We start from the raw sequence: 23,412 nt of genomic DNA, 5'->3' as shown, positions 1-23,412 counted from the left end.
GCCAAGCGGAAGAGGAACATTGCAGAAGGCTTGTGTGTGATCAGACACTGAACCTCCCCACCCCTCGGGCCTCCCAGCTGGGTCCTGGCTCCCACGGGTCCCACCCCTTCATTCCCCAAACCCGGGCAGCGCCCGCCCCCAGTCCCCGCTGATTGACAGGGGCGCAGCCATTCATGGAAGTCTGGTTCTCCTTCGGCAACCAGGGCAGAGGTGACAATCTCTGCCGTAGCCAATAGGAGCCGAGGGGCGGGGCGAGCGGCGGGCGGAGGCTCGGGTCAGGTGCTCTGCGCTGGGGTTGCGTGCAGGTGAGCAACTAAGGGTTCGGGGGCGCCCCTCGCTCCGGTCACTTCCCCGCCGTTACCCCGGGTTTGCTGGAGGGAGCCTCCCCCAGGCCCTCCCCCCTCTCATTGCCCCGCGCCGATGTGGACTGACCGGAACGCTGAGAGGGTGAGTCCGGGGGTGGGCGATTTGCCTCCCGGGGACCCACACGGATTCTCTGGGTCCCAAAAGCTGCCCCCCACGCCAGCCAACCCCTTGCCGCTGCACACCGAAGGAGCCCACATTGAGGCATCCTCCGGCCTCGGTGGACGGGATGCCTGGAAATCGGGAACGTAACCTACGCCACGACCCCTCTGAGTGGCTGTGATGGAACCTGGTGTAGAAGGTGGGACGCTGTGACTCCCACCCTTTGACAGTCTCTACACTACCCTACTCCTCCTTCGCTTTCCCTCTTCTTCCCTTGAATTGGCTCCCCTTCCCTGCAGACTGCTAAGGCTGTTTGTGGAGGGAGGATTGGAGAGGAGGAAGAACTGGAAACCAGCCCAGTGAAATCTGGACCCAGATCTAGGGATTCTACTGCTTAGTGCAGCATTTTGTGCTTGGAAAAGAAAAAAGTTGTGATTTCTTTCATCCTCACCCCCACCTCTTTGTTTATTGTTTCATGTCATCGATGTGACGCTGGTTCTTCTTACCAAACATTCCTAAGCTTTAGACAGCACGCGCAATTTTTGCTTACTTTTGTTGGTCCCAGGAAAGCAGTTTTCTCCTGCTTGCACAATTACTGAATTAATTCGCTAAGACACGAGAAAATCGGGTGTTGCATGTAGTTGATTCTCTCTCTCTCTCTCTCTCTCTCTCTCTCTCTCTCTCTCTCTCTCTCTTTCTCTCTCTCTCTCTCTCTCTCTGTCCCTGTCTCTCTCTCTCTCTCTCAGTCTCTCTCTGTCTCTGTCTCTCTGTGTCTCTGTCTCTCTCTGTGTCTCTCTCTGTCTCTCTCTCGGTCTCTCTCTCTCTCTCTCTCTCTCTCTCTCTCTCTCTCTCTCTCTCTCTCTCTTTTAAGAAAGCAGGATTTGTTGAGAGGACAGAAAAGCTCCCAAAGTGGTAGGGGACCCGAAGGGGTTGCCCTGAATCTCTCTTTTTTTAGCCTTAAATTATATTTAGTTGTTACTAGCCTTTTTTTTTTTTTTTTTTCGAGTAGGAGTCTCACTCTGTCGCCCAGACTGGAGTGCAGTGGCCGCTCCCGGCCACCACAGCCTCTACCTGCTGGGCTCCGGCGATCCTTCCGCCTCAGCCTTCCGAGTAGCTGGAACTACAGGGGCACGCTACCACGCCCGGCTAATTTTTTGATTTATTGTAGAGATGAGGTCTCGCCAAATTGCCCAGGCAGGTCTCGAACCAGCGGGCTCAGGCAATCCACTCACCTCAGCCTCCCAAAGCTCAGGATTACAGGCTGAGCCACCGAGCCCGGCTGATACTAGCCTTTTTGTTAGGAAGATGGGAGAGAAAATTAGGGGGACAAGGGAGAGAAGGAAGGAGAAACCACTGTCCTCAGCCAGATATGTTAGAAAAATATTTGCAATTCCCTATTTGCAATTCTCTATTGCAGATATGTTTAGTGTTCCTTCCAGAATCGAAAAAAATGTTGCCATTTTAGAAATAGTTTTGTTTAATTTTTTTTTCTTTATTTTAAAGATGTGGGGTACAATTCAGGGTTATGTATACAAATGTTCGTTATGCAGGTACCCTTGATGAGGTGTGCCCCTCCTTCCCTGGCAGTTTCCCTCAACTGCCAATCCCGCCCCCACCTCCCCTGGCAGAGTCCCAGCACTGCCAATCCCCCCCCCTTTTTTTTAAATTATAAAGATGTGGGGTGCAGTTAAGGGTTAGGTATACAAACGTTGATAATGCAGGTACCCTTGTTGATGAGGTATGCCCCTCCTTCCCCAGCAGTTTCCCTCAACTGCCAATCCTACGCCCCCTCCCCTGACAGTTTCCCACTACTGCCAGTCCCTTTCTTATAGTATTATAACCTGTTCAAGGTCCTCTTATGAGTGAGAACATATGGCACCTGTGCTTTGTTTCTGTGATAGATCACTGAATATGATCGACTCTAAATCCATCCTAGTTGCTGCAAAGTCCATATGTTTGTCCTTCTTTGTGCTGCATAATATTCCATTGTGTATATGTACCACATTTTTTATCCAGTCCAGCTTCGATGGACAGCATGGTTGGTTCCATGTTTTTGCTGTTGTGAATAGAGCTGCAACAAACATGCGTGTGCAGGTATCTTTTTGGTAGAATGACTCAAGTTCCTTCAGGTGTATTTCCAATAGGGGGATTGCTGGGTCATTTGGAAGGTCAATGTCTAGTTCTTTCAGAAATCACCACACTGTCTTCCAGAGAGGTTGCACTAGTTTGCATGCCCACCAGCAGTGTAGAAACATTCCTTTCTCTTGCATCCTCGCCAGCATCTGTTGTTTGCTCTATTAATGATGGCCATTCTTACTGGGGTTAGGTGGTATCTCAATGTGGTTTTGATTTGCATTTCTCTGATGATTAGTGAGGCTGAGCACTTTTTCATGTGACTGTTGGCTGCCTGTATATCTTCTTTTGAGAAGTGTCTATTCATGTCTTTTGTCCACTTTTTAATGGGGCTGTTTGTTTTTTTTTCCTTTTGACGCGTTTGAGTTCCTTGTAGTTCCTACATGTTAGGTCTTTGTCAGATATACAGTTGGCAAATATTTTTTCCCATTCTGTGGACTGTCTCCCTGCTCGCTTGATGGTTTCTTTTGCTTTGCAGAAGCTTGTCAGAAATAATTTTTAAGTTTAATTTTTGAACCATTATCTTGAGACCAGAACCCAAAACAATTTCAGTTTTAATCATGTCTGGGTAATGTGAAATCACAATTAAACAAAACAGAATTATTGCACTCCGCTAATTACAAAGTTTACACATAGTTTGTGCTCCTAATAGCAAAGCAAGGATGCCAAGCAGTTCTTTATATCTACTTTTAAGCCTTCAAAAATGTCTTCAGCATGCTCAAATTAGGAAGATATCAAAAGTTGAATCCAAGAGATTTATTTGCGCCAAGTATGGTTGGATCCAAGTTTTGGTGGGCTTATAAATAAAATACCTTCAGGCAAGAATGGGCAGGAAGAGGTGAGGACAAAAGACCCTTGCTTGATGTGCAAGCCTGATGAGAACTGACAAAATGTACACATCTTGTTTATTCATTGTCTCTTATTAGCTTTCTTGAATAGAATAAAAGGTTTTTTTAGAAACATAAGCAGATTAGGGGAAAAAATGCAACATTGATCCAAATATTTCATCCTGGAAAGTGCTTTTTCTACACATAGCACTGTTAAGATTTAATGTTAACTACTTTTAACATTAGAAAAGTCAACATTAATAAAACAAAAAACGACAGATGCTGGTGAGGATGCAGAGATAAGGGAACACTCCTACACTATTGGTGGGAGTGCAAACTAGTTCAACGTCTGTGGAAAACAGTGTGGCAATTCCTAAAATAACTAGAAATTGACCTTTCATTTGACCCAGCAATCTCCCTTCTGGAAATATACCTGAAGGAACTCAAATCATTCTACAAAAAAGATACCTGTACATGCATGTTTGTTGCAGCACTATTCACAATAACAAAAACATGGAACCAACCGTGCTGCCTATTGAAATTGGACTGGATTTTAAAAATGTACATATACATGATGGAATATTATGCAGCCATAAAGAAGGAAAAACCTATAGACTTCATAGCAAGTTGGATGGATTTAGAGTCTATCATACTCAGTGATGTATCACAGAAACAAGAAACTGAGTGCCACATGTTCTCGCTCATAAGTGGACCCTGAACACCTATCATAATACTACAAGAAAGGGATTGGCAATAGCAGGACACTGCAAGGGGGTGGGGGTGCACATAAAATCAGTAAGTGTGCCTGATCCTAATCCAGGCGTAGTAAGGGCCAGCAGAAGGCCCAAACTTCACCTGTACCTAGACCACTTATGTACCCAATCCTGACTTGTGCCCCAAATCTTTAAAAATGAGAGAAGTCGACATCAAATTTCAGAATGTTTCTGTTTTTTTTTTTTTTCGAGGGGGATGTTGGCTTTTGTTTGTTCATTTTGTTTTCTTGAGTCAGAGTCCCATTCATCACTCATGCTGGAGTGCAGTGGCACGATCAGATCACGCTCACTGTAACCTCCACTCACCTAGCCTCGACTTCCTGGGCTCATGTGATCTTTCCACCTCAGCCTCCTGAGTAGCTGGAACTACAGGCATGCGCCACCATCCCTGGCTAATTATTTTGTAGCGATGAGGTCTTGCTGTGTGGCCCAGGCTGGTCTTGAACTCCTGGCCTCAAACAGTCCTCTCTCCTCAGCCTCCCCAAATTCTGGGATTACAGGCAGATGCTACCATGCCTGGCCTTGCTTCTGCTTATACTTCACTTAATCTAATTAGTTCAAAGTATAATCGAATAGTTTAAAGACTATGATTTGATTGCTAATAAATGAATACAGATTATTTTTCATATGTATATTTGAATGTCATAAATTGTATTTTACTTCAAGAAACCAAGTCCATTTATTTTCCTATCTTTCTAGTAATACTTTTAACTGTGATGAACCAGACATAGGGGTTGGCTTTGAAAATAGAAGTGTGTGTTTATGTGTGTGTGTGTACACACGCACCTGTGTGTAGCAATATTGAATTTGCTTCCAATATTTGCAATGATACTTTTTTGCTACTAGGTTCCTATAGTTGGTCTAGCCATAATGATAGATATGTTTACAAGTATTTGACTGTAGAAAAGTTTCTGATCAAAACTCAGAAGTCTGGGTCCACCTGAAGATGTTTCTGAAAAGATTTAAGTAAATTATATATTTTTAAATGTTATTGGCAAGCTTATTTGAATAATTCCTTTGAGGAATATTTGTATAAACTCTTGGAAGTAAAAATGTTTTACAAATGAGCTAAACTTCTTAGCTTTATTATACATGTAGCCCCAGGTCTCTTATCTAAGATAGAGTTCTCCAGCATAATTATTCTAGACTGTGATTTATGATATAGCTGGGATTACTCAGCTGCAGTACTCTGAGTTTGGGGTAAAGTATTTAAAACAAAATTATTGCCATTAACTTCTATATGTTTATTCTACAGATTATCTTATATTGAACTGATCAAGTACTTTGAAAATGACTTCAAAATTTCTTTCGGTGTCCTTCATACTTGCTGCAGTAATTTCTTCAACTGCATTTTCTCTCCAACCAGACCAGCAGAAGGTTCTCCTTGTTTCATTTGATGGATTCCGTTGGGATTACTTATATAAAGTTCCAACGCCCCATTTTCATTATGTCATGGAATATGGTGTTCATGTGAAGCAAGTTACTAATGTTTTTATTACAAAGACCTATCCTAACCATTATACTTTGGTAACTGGCCTCTTTGCAGAAAATCATGGGATTGTTGCAAATGACATGTTTGATCCCATTCTGAACAAATCTTTCTCCTTGGATCACATGAATATTTATGATTCCGAGTTTTGGGAAGAAGCAACACCAATATGGATCACAAATCAGAGGGCAGGACATACGAGTGGTGCAGCCATGTGGCCTGGAACAGATGTAAAAATACATAAGAGCTTTCCAACTCACTATATGCCTTACAATGAATCAGTTTCATTTGAAGATAGAGTTACCAAAATTATTGACTGGTTTACATCAAAAGAGCCCATAAATCTTGGTTTTCTCTATTGGGAAGAACCTGATGATATGGGCCACCAATTGGGACCTGACAGTCCACTCATGGGGCCTATCATTTCAGATATTGACAACAAATTAGGATATCTCATACAAATGCTGAAAAAGGCAAATTTATGGAACACTGTGAACCTTATCATCACAAGTGATCACGGAATGACCCAGTGTTCTGAGGAAAGAATAATAGAGCTTGACCAGTATCTGGATAAAGACCACTATACACTGATTGACCAATCTCCAGTGGCAGCCATCTTGCCCAAAGAAGGTAAGTCTGATGTAAATGGTGATCTGAGGCTGGATGTGCATTTGCCCGGTGTGGTCATGGGAATGGGGATTTCTCTTTCTGTGACTTTAAAGTATACTTAACCTGTGTCATCATAATATTCTGGAATTTGATCTTTAGACTCTGAAAAGACAAAAACTCAATTCTCAGAGTCTAGTTTTTCCCTTTTTCCTATAGCATTTATTCATGGCTTTCCATATATTTAATGCAGTAGGTCTTTAGACTCTGAAAAGACAAAAGCGCATTTCTCAGAGTCTAGTTTTTCCCTTTTTCCTATAATATATATTTATGACTTTCCATATATTTAAAGCAGTAGGTTTTAACCATTCTAGAATCATAGAATATGATGGAAGTTATAGCCTCTCTTCTCAGAAAAATTGAGATAGAAAAATACATACAAAATTTAAGTATACTTAGAGTTATCTCATGGCGGTCCTAAAGCTATCTATGGACCCTTAATTAAGACCTGCTTAATAGGGAAGCCGTGGAGTATAAGGAGGAGGAGGTTTTATCAACTTGAGATTTTATTTTCCTTATTTATAAGCAGGGAAAGAAATAACAATGCCTTGAACTTTTTACAGACTTTTCCTGGAATCTTCATACCCAACCTATCACCTTTAAAGATGGGTAAAAGAGCTCAAAAGGTTTAACAACCTGAGGTCACAAAGTGGAAGAGCATGACTCAGGCCTGCTCTTCGGACGTATGTTACCACCTTACAGGGTTGGTCTTAGGTACAAAATGAGAGAACTGATTTTAAAAAGCTGAAATATCTCACAAATGAGAATTCTGGCCCTCAAAGGGGAATTAAGAGAATCATGTGAAATAGTGAGTGTTAAAAGTATGCATGTGCACCTACACACAGTTTTCAACAAATAGCAAGTTTTTTCTTGCTTTAGAAGATCATAACTGGGCTTGGTGGCTCAGCCTGTAATCCCAGTGCTTTGGGAGGCTGAGGTGAGTGGGTTGCCTGAGTCCGTGGGTTCGAGACCCACCTGGGCAACTTGGCACGACCTCGTCTCTACAATAAATCAAAAATTACCCAGGTGTGGTAGCGCACACCTGTAGTTCCAGCTACTTGGAAGGATTGCTGGAGCCCAGCAGGTCGAGGCTGCAGTGGCCATTCCCGGGTGATAGAGTGTGACTCCAACTCAAAAAAAAAAAAAAAAAAAAAGATCACAGTAACCCTTCAATGTCCCTTATAAAATTGGAGTGGTGTCCTCTTGTTGTGGTGTGGGAGGCAGGGATGAAGCCTCAGCAAATGGATTTGAAAAATGAGAGAGGGAATCAAGACAGCACCCAGGTTTAATGCATTTGTAATTACAGGGAATGCTTTTGCAACACCTCCAGTGTTTTGAGGGCCTTTCCATTTCACAGGCTGCTTTCTTCCTCCAATCTGCCTTTTCCCAGCCCCCATCCTCCACTTACCATGCTTTCTTGTCTAGAGACTCTGTCTCTGCAGTCATAACTACCAGAATCTAGCCCTTTGTTTTAGTTTGGGTATTGCAGTACCCTTGACATTTTACTTAGTGCCACAAATTAATACCTGTGTGTGTTTTGAACTCTTTAAATTAGAGAGAGATTTCTGCTTCTACAAATTATCCTCTCAATTTTATATGATAAACTGACCACAGAAGATTAATGATTTTTCAGTTCCCCCCAAGATTTTTTCCCCAAAGGGTTGGAGTTCTAATATATCTGTTGATATTTTATTATATTCAGTTGTTGGCTTTCCACCTCAGTAGGGAGTCTGTTGCCCATGGTTGTTTGAGTGTAGCAATGAGCATTTTGTTCTAAGTGCCTTTCCTCCCTTCTCTTTAGGTAAATTTGATGAAGTCTATGAAGCACTGGCTCATGCTCATCCTAATCTTACTGTTTACAAGAAAGAGGAGATTCCAGAAAGATGGCATTATAAATACAATGATCGAATTCAGCCAGTCATAGCAGTGGCTGATGAAGGGTGGCATATTTTACAGAATAAGTCAGGTGACTTTCTATGTGAGTATGTTATAGTACTTTTTCCAGTTCTGTATCATTTTTTGCTAAAGTGGAGGTTTATGGATAATACAGCAGTTTATATACTGATATTTTTACTCTTTGTTAACTGGCATATTGAAGGAACCATATTGTGTCAGTACTTAACTATCTGAAAATGCTTTTTTGCATATTGGCTCTTGATACATGAGAGATGTACAAAAAATGTCCCTCTAAGTAGAATTGAGTTTCTATCATGTTTATTGATGAAAAGAAAACCGTTTGCCTCACAGTGGAATTTGTAGTATGTTCATGACTCATAATAGCAGTTATATACTGGTACATGGTTTCTGGTTCTTAAAACAGTTTTATGTACAGATAATGATCTATAAGCCAGTATTTAGTTATGCCAGGGAAGCTTTTAAGAAGGCCTTTAAAAATAATTTCTGACTGGTCGTGGTGGCTCAAACCTGTAATCCCAGCACTTTGGGAGGCCAAGGTGAGAGGATTGCCTGAGCTCAGGGGTTTGAGACCAGCCTGAGCAGCATGACAAGATCTTGTCTCTACAATAAATCCAAAAATCAGCCGAGTGTGTGGTGGCACATGCCTGTGATTCCAGCTACTTGGAAGGCTGAGGTGGAAGGATTGCCAGAACCCAGCAGGTCAAAGCTCCAACTCAAGTAATAATAATAATAATAAGTTCCACCTTTATGTGTTCCGATTTTTGTGTTATGCATTAGCTCTTATGTTAAGGGGATTGCTCAAAAAAGGACTACTATCTTTGAGGAGATTTGTATTTTACAGGTAACATAAATTTAAGGGGCTCTCTAGAAATTTTGGTTTGGTGAGCTACAATTACACAATAGATTGATCACTTCTGTTTTTGATAGAAAACCTTAATAATGGTCCTATCTGTGTGGCATTATGTTCATTCATTCAGTAAATAAGTATTGGTCACTTTACTTCTCAGCCAGAATTCCACAGATAAATAATCCTTAATGTGCAAAAGCTGTGGTTCTTGAAGTGTGTCCCCTAGCCCAGCAGCATCCAGATCAACAGAGAGCTTGTTAAAAATGCAAATTCTTGGCCGGACACAGTGGCTCATCCTGTAATCCCAGAACTTTGGGAGGCCGAGGCCAGGGGATTGCCTGAGACTAGGGGTTCAAGACCAGCCTGGGCAACTTGGTGAGACCTCGTCTCTATAATAAATCACAAAAACTAGCCTGGCGTGGTGGCATGCATCTGTCGTTCCAGCTACTTGGAAGGCTGGGGCAGAAGGATTGCCTGAGCCCAGCAGTTCAGGGCTGTGGTAGCCGTGAGTGTGCCACCGCACTTCAGCCTGGATGACAAAGAGCGAGACTCAAACTCAAAAAAAAAAAAAGAAAGAAAGAAATGCAGATTCTTGGGCCCAACCCAGACCTATTGAATTAGAAACTGTGAAGGTAGAACCTAGCAATCGCTGTTTTCTATGTTCCTTCCCTCCTACTCTCCCAGGAGTCTCACACTCTGAAGTTTGAGAACCAGTCTCCTTAGGCATCTATTATTAAGTACTGTCTACTAGAGCAAGCATTTATGGTAGGGGCTAAAATCTCTACTTATGGGAAAGGTTTTATATAAGCCATAATGATTTCATTTTAATTCAGAGTTTCTAATAAGAAGTATGATATGAGAAAATTATCTTTGCCTTCATGACTAAGAGTTTACATTCCAATTTCTTATAGAAATGAACACAACAATCCAGTCAGTTACAGATTATATAATGGCATCGTTTCCAGTGTTACTCTCCATTAATTGAATAGCACAGTACTTTGTGAGATCATTACTAGTGATTCATAAATCCAGCATTATTTTTACTTGAATAAACTCAAAAGAGTCGTGGAATTTAGAATGACTTCTTTAGATTAATTTTGCCAGACAGATTTCAAATTACTTTAAGATGACTGAGGGGTCAGTTCATGACTTGCAGAAAAATTAACTTATGAAGTTATTATTATTATTATTTTGGCTGTTTGTCTTCTCATTGCATATTTCTCCATAGCAAGTACAGGATTAGAGATTGACTTACTAGATAGTCTCCTCACCACCTTTATTTTTTAAAATTATTTATTTATTGTTTCTTAATTGATACATAGTATACATATTTTTGAGGTGATACTTTGCATGTGATATTTTGATACATTTATATAATGTGTAAAGATCAAATCAGAGTAATTGGGATATCCGTCGCCTTAAATAATAATCTTGGCCAAGCATAGTGGCTCACACCTGTAATCCCAGTACTTTTGGTGACTGAGATGGGAGGATTGGGTGAGCCCAGGAGTTCGAGACCAGGCTGGACAACATAGCAAGACTACATTTTTATCTACAAAAAAATGTAAAAATGAGCCCGTGAGGTGGCATGCGCCTGTAGTAGCAGCTACTTGAGAGGCTGAGAAGAGAAGATCACTTGAGCCCAGGAATTTGAGACTGTGGTGAGCCATGAGCGTGCCACTGCACTCCAGCCTGGGTGACAGAATGAGACCCTTATGCAAAAATTATGATCTTTTCTTTATGCTGATAAAGCCTATCAGTTTTCTTAGGTTGCCGTCTTATCAGCAGTAGTTCCTTTGCATTGCACCCCAATATTAATGCTGAGCATACATGCCTTTAAAATTCAACTGTTCAGCCATTGCCACGATCATTGCCTGGCCATTGCAGCCATTGCCTGGCTAAACTGTGGTGTGGCTAAGTGCTCTTTGAGCCGTGGCCGGACCACATTTTCTTATTTGGCTCCCTACCCTCCCTTGGAGAGGTGAATCCCCTCTTTCTTTCTCTCTCTTCAATTTACTTGCTAAATAAACTATATTTTCTAACCTAATACAAAATAAAATTCAGCTATTCTTAACAATTTTGTATCAGAGACCCCTAAAGTTTTTACTTTACTTGTAGCCACACTAAAGCACGCCATGCTAACTTGGATTTTGATCCAAGTCACCAAAGTTGAGATTTTTTATTCTACTTACAAGTGCTGAATCTAGGAATGAATTATAGCTATAACGAGAAATTTGATTTTTGTGGTTTCTTTTCTTTAGGAATCGTTTTCCTTCTTTTTTTGGTAATTATGATTTTATTGACTTGATGATTAAGACTAAGAGCACCTTTATTCCTTTGTATTTAAATTAGAATAATAATTCAAACATAGTAGGTACCCAATTAGTATTTGCTGAATATTAGTTTGCCTGCCATATGTATACAGATCACTCTAATTTTTCCCTAACTTGGCTTAACTTTGCTGTGTACCCTTCCTCCTCTGCTGATTAAGGTAGTGTTGGCCTGTGAGAAAGATTTGGGATTATTTGACTTTTCATTTCTTGAAGTAAACTGTGATATGGACAACAGCAGAGCTGTTTTTCTTGTTTTGTTTTGTTTTTTGAGTTGGAGCCTCAGTCTGTTGCCTAGGCTGGAGTGCAGTGAGTGGCACATTCACAGCCACCCCAGCGTTGACCTCCTGGGCTCCAGCAATCCTTCTGCCTCAGCCTTCCAAGTAGCTGGAACTACAGGTGTGTGCTATCATGCCCGGCCAATATTTTTATCTATTGTAGAGATGAGGTCTCACCAAGTTGCCCGGGCAGGTCTCAAACCCGTGGGCTCAGGCAGTCCACTTGCCTCAGCCTCCCAAAGTGCTGGGATTACAGGCTGAGCCACCGAGCCCGGCCAGCAGAAATTTTTGTAAAAGATTATTTGATTTTTGCAGTAAAATGAGATTAAATTTGCACTTAAGTACAGAACTTGACCAGACAGCAATGATTTCCATTTAATCCCCTCTGATTGGCTAACTGATTCATGTATTTTCTCTTTACAGTAGGTAACCATGGTTATGATAATGCATTAGCTGAAATGCATCCAATATTTTTAGCCCATGGTCCAGCCTTCAGAAAGAATTTTACAAAAGAAGCCATGAACTCCACAGATCTGTACCCACTGCTGTGCCACCTCCTCAATGTCACCGCCATGCCGCACAATGGATCATTCAGGAATGTTCACGACCTGCTCAGTCTGGCAACTCCAAGTGCAATTCCTCATGTACAAAGTACTACATTCATCTTTGGTAGTGATATACCAGTAGAATATGAGCCGGAAGAGTCATACCCTTATTTCATAGGGGTCTGTCTCGGCAGCATTATAGTGATTGTATTTTTTGTAATTTTCATTAAACATTTAATTCACAGTCAGATACCTGCCTTACAAGATATGCAGGCTGAAATAGCTCAACCATTATTACAAGCCTAATGCTACTTTGAAGTGAAATTGCATATTGAAGTGGAGATGGCATTATTATGTCAGTGTTTAAAGGTTTCAAATTCTAGGATACCAGTTTCAGACATTGCAAAGACCATCAAGCAGTTATATACATATTTAGGTACAGACACAAACACACAAAAACAGACACACACAGATAGACCAAAATACTTATACCTGCAAAGGATTATGGATGTGATAATATGTCTCCCTTGGTTTCTTTAACTTGGGATTGAAAATATCTTGCTTTATTTGGACTTGACACATGCAATGTATATATTTAGCAACTTTGCACTACTTAAAGTACCTTCTACATTGCACTTTAAATTACTCTCCTAATGGGTACTTTTGCTTGAAATGCACTTTATGGACAATTGTGTCTTACAACTTGGTTGAAAACAACAACTTTTTGTACCCATGTTATAGAATACTTGTTATTCATTGTTCAGACTGAATGAAATTTCTGATAACACCAGAATAATATAGAAATCTATCTCCTTAAATTGGGAGAACAAGAAAAAAGTGACAGTTGCTGAAAATTGAATGTGATAAACTTTGTAGATTGAGTTTTGGAGAGATGCATTCCCAACAACAGATTGCATCTATGGGCACTTCTTGTCATATTTCTTTTCAAAGGACATGGGTTTTTTATTTATTTTCCTCCCAAAATAGATTCAAATACTGACCAATTCATTTTAAACATATTGTTTCTATCACTAAAATCAATTATTGCTATTTCCTGATTTGTCATATTACCCTGATTTTTATAATAATAAAGATACCATGAATATACATTTCTCTTCTATGTAGTTCTGCAAAGGCCTGAATTGAAGAGATCATGCACCATCTCAGCCATGTTTGTCTTGTCTGTAATTATTTGCCTATTTGAAAACAAAATCACTATTAATCTTATTTAAAAATCATATTTAGACAAAGCAATATTTTCTTTCTGGTAACACATTCTAACAGAGCACGAGCATCTTTTTTATTTGAGCATTTGAAGATCCAGAGTTTCAAAAGAGCACAAACTATATTAGGTAAAATATAGGCCACTCAATCCTTAAAAAGAACAGTGTGGAGCTTGGAAAGAAAACGTAGGCAGAACATGCGAGATGTTCACACTGTACCCAGAACAGTGGTAAAGGGCACTTACTGTCAAAACTATCTAAATAACTCCGTGGTAACAAGTATTGAAACACAGAGGAGCTGAGATTATTTAGCCTAGTTTTAAGAAATATTTGAACAGCCACCTACCAGGTGCCTAAAGAGCAATCCAAGTTCACAAGTAGACTTCTACCTCCTGGGTAGTATTTTTTACCTTTCTGGTCATCTCAGCTCCTGTCATTCTAACCTAAAGCTGTGCTTTAGATTTCTAACTAGTCAGGAATTTTGCGAGAGGTATAGCATTACATAGGGTTTCTTAAAGGAAAGAGGAAGCCCTGCTGGGAGGGTTGGGTGGTGCTTTCCTTGAAGAAAATGGCAATTTACAGACACATGGTCCGTGGATAATATGATTTCATATATGTTTATGCACCAGTTGGCTAGTGAGTAGTTAAAATGGTATAACTATTTCAGAAAGAAAGGGCAAATTAGCTGTAAAGAACAAAAGTGATATGGTTAAAAATATAACTGAATTTAAGTGCTTCCTAAAATTAGGTGAATGGATTACTTTTTAAATGATAATACCATTAAAGAATGTTAGCACCTAATTCTTATTTTATTATAAAAGCTCTTAATAGGAGAGAATCAAATAACTGGAAATGACTTATAGAGGAAAAAGCCGAGAAGTTAGGTGGTAGGCAGCAAAATTCTCAGAGGTCTGGACTCTGGACTAGACATCTCAAAATACGTGAGCACTCATGTTGGCTTGCTTTGTAGCTATGAACTTATCTGCATCATTGAAATGGCAGTGTAATAACTGGAAGATGAACTTAGTCCATTTTAAAGCATTACTATTGTTATCTGTCCATTTAAATTGATTGTTGCATTAAATTCATTTTAGAAGGTGCTATTACCTTAGAAAGGAAATTCTGTAACATTGATGAAAGAATTAAAAATCTGATATGAACATCTGATTTATGAATGGTTTCTTTTATTTACAGATACTTATTTTCCTATAAGATATCAGCAGGGGAGTTTACCTGAAGAAAATAAAATTCTAAGCTTTTCTGGGAAAATCTCATCACTGGTCATCCTTTGAGAGTTTTTTTCTTGGTGATTTTGTTTTACCTGTCTCTTCATGGTCAAACTTTGTATGCAGTGAACACAAATTAATACACAGACATAAAATTTAGACTAATCTTATTAATTGCAAGTAAGAATTTATAAAAGGTCACGTAATGGAATTTCCCTCACCCTGCTCTCCCCCACATTTTTACTCAACTTCCTCCTCCATCAGCCATTTTGTACAACTTATTACTTGATAAGATTTTTCTTAGTCAATGTTTGTGTCTGACAATGTCTTCTCCCTTCATCGCCTGCAACTTAAGCTTACATTGCTTTTCAAAATGCTCTCTGACCTCATGAGCATCCTATTACAAGAACCTATTCTTTCTAGAAAATCTAATGAAAGACCCAGCTCTTCTAGTTCTCACATTTTTTAGCTATTCATTCATTGAGGGGGGCAAACTTGGTAATCATAGAGTTAGGAAAAATCGAAGGGACCATTCACCTCCTTGAGTTAACAAGGGCTCTTGCAAAGCTGTGAAGTGGCTTGCATGACCTGTTAGTGCCAGAGTTGGAAGCAAGACCCAGGTTTCCTGATTCTGTTTTTACTCAAACTGCAGTGTAGGTTAGTTTACTTCTGATTCATCCTAGAGAGTAGCCCTTTGGGATTCTACCCCAAGCAGAGGGTGGTCACCCAATGCTCCCACCCTTGGCAGGCTCTGTACTTCAACTATTGACCTTTAGCTGTGCAAGGCTCATAGCTTTCTCCCAGACTAAATGCCCCAGGACAAAGAGTCCTGAACGCTGGACTCACTTCTTAGGATTGAAGTCCTCTCTGAATCTCACCCTGGTAATTCCTCATTACTTTGTAGGCAATTGATTCTTTTAAAAAGGCATTTAAAAATATATTTTAACTTCTGGTGAGGATAAGATAGTGTAGCCCCACTTTTCCTTGTTCCTCCACACTAAGCATAACTATAAACACAACAGAATAAACATGTCTTTCAAGTACTCACAAAACATTGACTAAGATAGGCCTATGTGCCACACCCTGGGGCATGGCACCTCAACAGATTTAAAATAAGTGAAACCATACCAAATTGTGTTCTCTGACCATAGGAGAATCAAATTAGAATTTAATAACAAAGACAACAAAAAAGCCTCTAAACAAAGCAAAACTAAACAACACACTTCTAAATAATCCCTGGATCAAAAGGAGTCTCCAAGTTTTTTTTTTTTAGCTCATAAAACAATAAAAATGAAAATACAACATATCAAAATATAAGGGATGAAACTCAAACAGTACTGAGAGGGGAGTTTATAACACTTAAGGGTTTCACGAAGTGAAAAAAATTGTTCGTTTTTGCATGTGTGTGGGTTTTCATTTTTGTTTTTGTTTTTGTCACAGTCTCAGTCTGTTGCCCAGGTTGAAGGTCAGTGGCATTATCGTGGCATAGCTCACCACAGCTTCCAACTCCTGGGTTCAAGCTGTCCTCCTTCATCAGCCTCCCAAGTAGCTGAGACTATAGGCACGTGCCACCATGCCCAGATAATTTTTAATTTTTTTTTTTTGAGTTGGAGTCTCACTCAGTCGCCCAGACTGGAGTGCAGTGGCCGCTCCCGGCCACCACAGCCTCGACCTGCTGGGCTCCGGCGATCCTTCCGCCTCAGCCTTCCAGTAGCTGGAACTACAGGCACGCGCTACCATGCCCGGCTAATTTTTTTTATTTATTGTAGAGATGAGGTCTCACCGGCCCAGGCGGGTCTCGAACCTGCGGGCTCAGGCAATCCACTCACTTCAGCCTTCCAAAGGCACGAGATTACAGGCTGAGCCACCGAGCCCAGCTGTTTTACGTTTTTATAGAAGCCATTTATCACCTTGAAGAAGTGTCCTTCTATTCCAAGTTTGATAAGTTTGGTTTTTTTGGCTATGTTTTTCAAGTCATAAATAGGTGTCTAATTTTCCTAAATGCTTTTCCACATTCATTGACCTGATGTTTTCCTTTTTTCCTATAATATGAAAATAACATTGATTTTCCATGATCAAAGCAATACTGAACTCCTGTTATAAACTCCACCTATTAATGTGCATTATCCTTTTGAAATACTGCTAAATTCAATGAGATAATATTTTGTTAAGGATTTTTGTTCAAAGGCATGTTGGTTTATAATTTCTTTTCTTTTTTTTTGAGTTGGAGTCTCATTCTGTCACCCAGGCTGGAGTGCATTGGCCTGATCATGGCTACCTCATCCTGGACCTACTGGGCTCAGGTGATCCTTCCTCCTCAGTCTTCCAAATAGCTGGGACTACAGGTGTGTGCCACCACATCCAGTTAATTTTTTTATTTATTGTACAGACAAAGTCTTGCCATGTTGCCCAGGCTTGTCTTGAGCTCCTGGGCTCAGGTAATTTTCTTATCTTGGCCTCCCAACATGCTGGGATTACAGGTGTGAGCCACTGTACCTGGCCCTATGATTTTCTTTTAATATCTTTATCAGGTGTTAGTTCTGGGGTTACACTGGCCTTATAAAAGCAGTTCAAATGTATTTCTTCTTCCTCTATTTTCTGTAAGAGTTTGTGTAAAACTGATATCATTTCAAATACGTGATAGAATTAATCAGTGAAACCACTGCAACTTAAACTTTTTATTTGATGTTTTTGATAATTTATATGATAGATATAAGGCTATTAAGATTTTCTATTTTCTATTATTATTTATTACTAATATTACTAATTTGTTCAATCTCCCTTTTTTCTTTAGGCATTCTTAGTAGGGGCTAATCAATTTTTACTTTAAAAAAACAAATTTTGACTTTATTAATTTTCTTGTCTTTTCTACTTCATTTATTCTGATTTTATCTTTATTATTTCCTGCCTTCTACTCAATTTGGATTAATTTCTCCTTTTACTAGTTTCCTAAAGTGGAGTCTTGAGTTATTGATTTTAAACCTTTCCTCCTCTAAGACAGGCATTTCAAAACTACAATTTTCCATCTAAGTAATGCCATAGCTGCATACTATAGAGTTTGGTGTTATATATGTATTATTATCATTTATTTCAAACTATTTTACTTGTTTTATTTCTATTTGTCCCATAAATTATTTAGAAGTGTATTGTTTAATTTCCAAATATTTAAAGTTTTTCTAAAACACAATGTTATTAAATCTAATTCCGTAGTCAGAAAGCAAAGCATACTTGGTAAAACTACAATTCTTTGATATGCATATGCATATAGTTGAACTTCATTATTCATCAGTATGCACTTGAAAATAATATATTTTGCAGTTTGGGTCTATAATCTTCTCTAAATGTCATGTAAGTCAAGGTGGTTGATCCCATCACTTAGATCTTCTGTATGCTTATTGATTTTTTTTTGGTCTAGTTGTAATGTCAATTACTTAAAGATGAGTGCTAAATTATACAATTATGTTTCAGATTCTCTTTATTTAGTTCCATCAGTTTTGTTTTTTTTTTAAAGATGTAGGGTACAATTCAGGATTAGGTATATAAGTGTTCATCATACAGGTAAAGTTAGGCCCTCCCTTTGATCCCCACTTTGCCTGGTTTGATATCAGGTACCCTTATTGATGTTGTGTCCCACCACCCTCAGCAGTATACTGCTACTGCCAATTCCTTTCTTATAGTATTATGGTAAATGTTCAAGGTCCACTTTTGCATGAGAACATGTGATGCTCTGTTCTTTGTTTCTGTGATAGATTACTGAGTATGATAGACTCTAAATCTATCCAAGTTGCTGCAAAGTCAATATGTTTGCCTTTCTTTATGGTTGCATAATATTCCATTGGGTATATGTACCACATTTTTTATTTTATTTTATTTTTTTATAATCAATATTTTTTATTATGATATTGTGGGGTACAGTTAAGGGTTAGGTATACAAATGTGCTTCGTTCAGGGACCCTTGTTGATAAGAGGTGTCTCCCCGTCCCCAGACAGGTATTTACTACCGTTAATCCCATCTTCCTTCCCCTCCCCCCCAAAGTTTCCCACCACTGTCAGTCATTTTCTTATAGTATTACGTTGGATGTTCAAGGTCCACTATATGAGTGAGAACATGTGATACTCAGATCTTTGTTTCTGTGAGAGGTCACTCAGTATTGTAGACTCTAGTTCCATCCAGGTTGCTGCGAAATTCATGATTTTGTTCTTTTTTATGGCTGCATAGTATTCCATCGTGTATATGCACCACATTTTTAAAATCCAGTCCTCTTTTGATGGACAGCATGGTTGATTGCAGGTTCTTGCTATTGTGAACAATGCTGCGATAAACATACATGTGCAGGTATCTTTTCTATAGAGTGATTTGAGTTCTTCAGGGTATATTCTCAGTAGGGGGATTGCAGGGTCATATGGGAGGTCAATATTTAGAGCTTTTAGGAATTGCCATACTGTTTTCCACAGAGGTTGCACTAGTTTGCGTTCCCACCAACAGTGTAGAAGTGTTCCCTTTTTGCCACACCCTCTCCAGCAACTGTTATTTTTTGAGTTATTGATAACTGCCATTCTGACTGGAGTTAGGTGGTATCTCAGTGTAGTTTTGGTTTGTATCTCCTTGATGATTAGTGAGGTTGAGCATTTCTTCATGTGTCTGTTGGCTGCTCAGATGTTTTCCTTTGAGAAGTGTCTGTTCATATCTTTTGCCCACTTTATACTGGAGTTGTTTGTTTTTTTCTTTTCAGCATGTTTGACTTCCTTGAAGATCCAAGATGTTAAGCCTTTGTCGGACCTGGAGTTGGCAAATACTTTTTCCCAGTCTGTGGGCTGTCTCCCTACTCTCTTGATGGTTTCTTTGGCTTTGCAGAAGCTTGTTAGTTTAATGAGGTCCCACTTGTCTATCTTATCTCTTATGGCCTGTGGGTTTCGGGTTTTGTTCAGGAATTGGATGCCAGTTCCAATTTCCATAAGGGTATGTCCTGCATTTTCTAAGGTTCTTATGGTTTGAGGTTTTACATTTAGGTCTCTAATCCATTTAGAGTTAATTTTGGTGTATGGGGATAGATAGGGGTCTTGTTTGAGTCTTCTGCATGTGGTCAGCCAGTTTTCCCAGCACCATTTACTGAATAGGTTCTCCTCTCCCCAGTGGTAGGTGGTGGAGGCTTTGTTGAAGATGAGTTGGTTGAGAAATTGAGGTTTTGCTTCTGGAATCTCTATCCTGTTCCATTGATCCATATGCCTATTCTTGTACTAATGCCAGGTTATTTGGGTTATTGTAGCCTTATAGTAAAGATTTCTTTTCCTACTTTGTTTAGGGGACTTACTATGTGTCTAGGGGTTGGTACAGTAATGTTTAAAGTCTCGAAGTGTGATACCTCCCACTTTCTTTCTTATGCTAAGAAGTGTTTTGGCCATTGATGGTCATTTATGTTTCCGTATGAATTTCTCTATTGTCATTTCTAGATTTGAGAACAAAGAGGTTGGTAATTTAATGGGTATTGCGTTGAATCTGTGGGTGGATATCTTAACAATGTTGATTCTCCCTATCCATGAACATGGAATATTTTTCAATTTGTTTGTCTCTTCTTGGATTTCTTTGAGCAGTGTTTTGTAGTTTTCATTGTAAAGGTCTTTCACTTCTCTAGTTAGGAAGATGCCAAGCTATTTCATTTTTTGTGTATGTGGCTATTATAAATGGGATTGTACTTTTTATTTGGGTCTCTGTCTGCTTGTTGTTGGTGTATAAGGATGCAACTGTCTTTTGCCATTTATTTTGTACCCTGAGTCTTTGCCCAAGTTTTTTATCAGTGAAAGCAGTTTGGTTTTTTTGCAGATTCTCTTGGGTTTTTGAGGTATAGGATCATATCCTCAGCTAAGAGGGATAACTTTGCTTCCTCTTTTCCTATTTGGGTACCCTGATTTCCTGGTCTACTTGCTCTAGCTAGGACTTCCAACAATATGTTGAACAAGAGCTGTGAGAGTGGGTGGCCTTGTCTTGTTCCAGTTTTCAGGGGAAACGTTTCCAGTTTCAGTCTATTTAGCAATATGCTGGCTGTGGGTTTATCATAGATGGTACTTACTATTTTGAGGTAGACTTTTTCTATACCTAGGTGTTTAAGGGTTTTTATCAAGAAGGGATGATGGATTTTATCAAAAGCTTTCTCTACATCTATGATAAAATCATGTAGTTCTTGTTTTTACATCTGTTGATGTATTCAATTACATTTATGGTCTTGCGGATGTTGAACCAGTCCTGCATTCTACAGTAGGGGATGAAACCTACTTGGTCATGGGGGATGATTTTTGAGATGTGTTATTGGATCCAATTTACTAGAATCTTGTTGAGGTTTTTTGCATCCATGTTCATAAGGGATATTGGCCTGTAGTTCTCTTTTTTTGTTGGATCTTTGCCTGGTTAAATATCAGTGTGATGTTAGCTTCATAAAATGATTTGGGGAGAATTCCGTCTTTCTCAGTTGCCTGGAATACTTCCAACAGAACTAGTATCAACTCTGCCTTGTACGTTTTGTAGAATTCTGCTGGAAAGCCATTGGTCCAGGGTTTTTTTGGTTTGTTTGCTTGTTTGTTTGTTTTTTGTAGGTAGTTTTCTTTTAACAGAGTCAATTTTCTGGGTTGTAATTGGTCTATTTGGTGTCTCAGTGTCTTCTTGTTTCAGTCTTGGGAGGTTGCATGATGTCAGAAAGTCCTCTATTTCATTTAGGTTATCAAGTTTGTTTCCATACAGGTGTGCATAGTAATCCCTGATAATCTTCTGCATTTCTTTGGGATCAGTTGTGATTTGATTTTTTGTATTTCTGATTGTGTTTATTTGGGTTTTTTCTCTCTTTTTCTTGGCCATTCTGCCTAGGTGTGCATCAATCTTGTTAATCCTTTCAAAGAACCAACTTTTTGTTTTGTTAATGTTTTCTATGATTTTTTTGTCTTCTATATCCTGTATTTGGGTTCTTACTTTGGTAATCTAGATTCTTTTGCTAAAGTTAGGAATTTGGTGGTCTTGTCTTTCCAGCTCCCTTAGATGATTTGTTAGGCTGTTAACTTGTGACCTTTCCATTTTCTTGATGTGTGTTCATAGAGACATAAATTCCCCTCTTAGAAACACTTTCATGGCATCCCAGAGATTTTGGTAGAATGTTTCTTTACTTTCATTTGTTTCCAGGAATCTTTTAATTTCTGTTTTGATTTCTGTGTTGACCCAGTAGTTGTTCAGCATCATGCTGTTTAGTGTTCATGTCTTTGTGGGTATGGGGGAATATTGTTGGTGGTGATATTTATTTTTATTCTACTGTAGTCTGAGAAGGTGCATAGCAGTATTTCAATCTTATGAAATTTGTTTATGCTTGATTTATGAACAAGGAGGTTATCAATCTTGGAGTAGATTCAATGTGGTGATGAGTAGAATGTATATTCTGTGGTCATTGGGTGGAATATTCTGTAGGTGTCTATTAAGTTCATTTAGTCAAGCATCAAGTTGAGGTTCCGGATCTCTTTGTGATTCTTTTGCCTCTGTAATCTATCTAGGATTGTTAGTGGGGTATTTAAGTCCTCAGCTATAATAGTGTTAGTCAATATCTTTTTTTGTTGTTGTTTTTGAGTTGGTGTCTCACTCTGTTGCCCCCGCTGGAGTGCAGTGGCATGCTCCCAGCCATTGCAGCCTCAACCTGCTGGGTTTAGGTGACCTTCTGCCTCCATCTTCCAAGCAGTTGGAATATCTTTTTTTAGTTTACTTAGTAGTTGCTTTGTAAACACTGGTGCACCTGTGTTGGGTGAATATATGTTTAGGATGGATATTTCTTGTTGATAGAGTGAAACTTTTATCATTATGTAGTATCTTTTCACATCTTTTTAATTTTTGATAGCTTAAAGATTGTTTTGTCTGATATTAAGATTGTGACTCCTGCCTACTTTTGTGATCCATTTGCCTGGAAACTCATTTTCCATCCTCTAATTTTGAGTCTGTGTGCCACTTGTGGTGAGATGAGTTTCTTGGATACAGCAAATTTTGGGGTCATGGTTTTTTTATACAGTTTGCCATTCTGTGTCTTTTCAATGGTGCGTTTAGTCCATTCACATTCAGGCTGATTATTGAAATGTGATTGTTTATACCCATCATGAGGCTCTTGTAAAGTTTTTTCTTTGTTTTCTTTTAGCTTTGGAGTTGATGTTTGTGTGTGTTTTCAAGTTTGCGTTGCAATGTATTCTCTGTTGATTCTGTGTTCTGCGGTTCTCTTGGGAAGTACGTGGTCATTCTTTCTTCTTTCTTTCTTTGGTTCTTAATACCTTTTTAAGCATCTCCTTTAGAGTTAGTCTGGAAGCCACGTAATCTCTTAGGGACTAGATGTCTGGAAAGGATGTTAATTCTCCATTGCTGATGATGCTGAGCTTGGCTGGGTTGGAAATTTTTTATTGAAATTGTTTATCTTTGAGGATTTTGAAAATTGGACTCCAGCCCCTTCTAGTTTGTAGTGTTTCTGCCTATAGGTCTGCTGCTATTCTGATTGGTTTTCCCCTGTAGGTAGTTTGACCTTTCTCTCTTGCTGCCTTTAGGATTTTTTTGTTCCTACTTTGTGTGGACGAATTACTGTGTCTAGGGGTTTGTCTCATTTGATATCTTGAGGGGGTTCTCTATATCTCTTGTGTTTGGATGGTCACATCTGTGATGAGATGGGAAAGTTTTCTTGGATAAC

At 39.2% G+C, this 23,412-nt stretch overlaps 1 protein-coding gene across 2 annotated transcripts; it reads left to right on the top strand.

The window, feature by feature from the left end:
• The first annotated feature begins 228 nt into the window (after window positions 1–228).
• ENPP5 (ectonucleotide pyrophosphatase/phosphodiesterase 5 (putative)) lies at window positions 229–14,660 on the top strand. Of its 2 annotated transcripts, XM_021711893.1 has the most exons (5): window positions 278–305; window positions 1,771–1,836; window positions 5,454–6,317; window positions 8,155–8,331; window positions 12,149–14,660. In XM_021711893.1, exons 3-5 carry the CDS (start codon window positions 5,489–5,491, stop codon window positions 12,574–12,576), a joined length of 1,434 nt encoding a protein of 477 aa, XP_021567568.1. In that variant the 5' UTR covers window positions 278–305; window positions 1,771–1,836; window positions 5,454–5,488; the 3' UTR covers window positions 12,577–14,660. The 2 variants fall into 2 exon arrangements, with proteins under 2 accessions (XP_008055391.1, XP_021567568.1); XM_008057200.1 differs by lacking the exon at window positions 1,771–1,836 and having other exon boundaries at window positions 229–305.
• The last annotated feature ends 8,752 nt before the right edge of the window (window positions 14,661–23,412 follow it).

This window comes from Carlito syrichta, unplaced genomic scaffold, assembly GCF_000164805.1.
Source record: "Carlito syrichta isolate Samal-C Ts95f unplaced genomic scaffold, Tarsius_syrichta-2.0.1 Scaffold302862, whole genome shotgun sequence".
In the NCBI taxonomy this organism is placed as follows: domain Eukaryota; kingdom Metazoa; phylum Chordata; class Mammalia; order Primates; family Tarsiidae; genus Carlito; species Carlito syrichta.
The sequence above is the reverse complement of the archived record's forward strand: the minus strand, read 5'-3'. Positions and strand labels throughout refer to the sequence as shown.

What these genes read in the sequence shown, in the direction of transcription:
- ENPP5 (XM_008057200.1), top strand. Translation starts at nt 5,489, where the DNA reads ATGACTTCAAAATTTCTTTCGGTGTCCTTCATACTTGCTGCAGTAATT. An exon ending in AGCCATCTTGCCCAAAGAAG is followed by an intron (nt 6,318 to 8,154) that starts GTAAGTCTGATG and finishes CCTTCTCTTTAG; the next exon opens with GTAAATTTGATGAAGTCTAT. An exon ending in TAAGTCAGGTGACTTTCTAT is followed by an intron (nt 8,332 to 12,148) that starts GTGAGTATGTTA and finishes TTCTCTTTACAG; the next exon opens with TAGGTAACCATGGTTATGAT.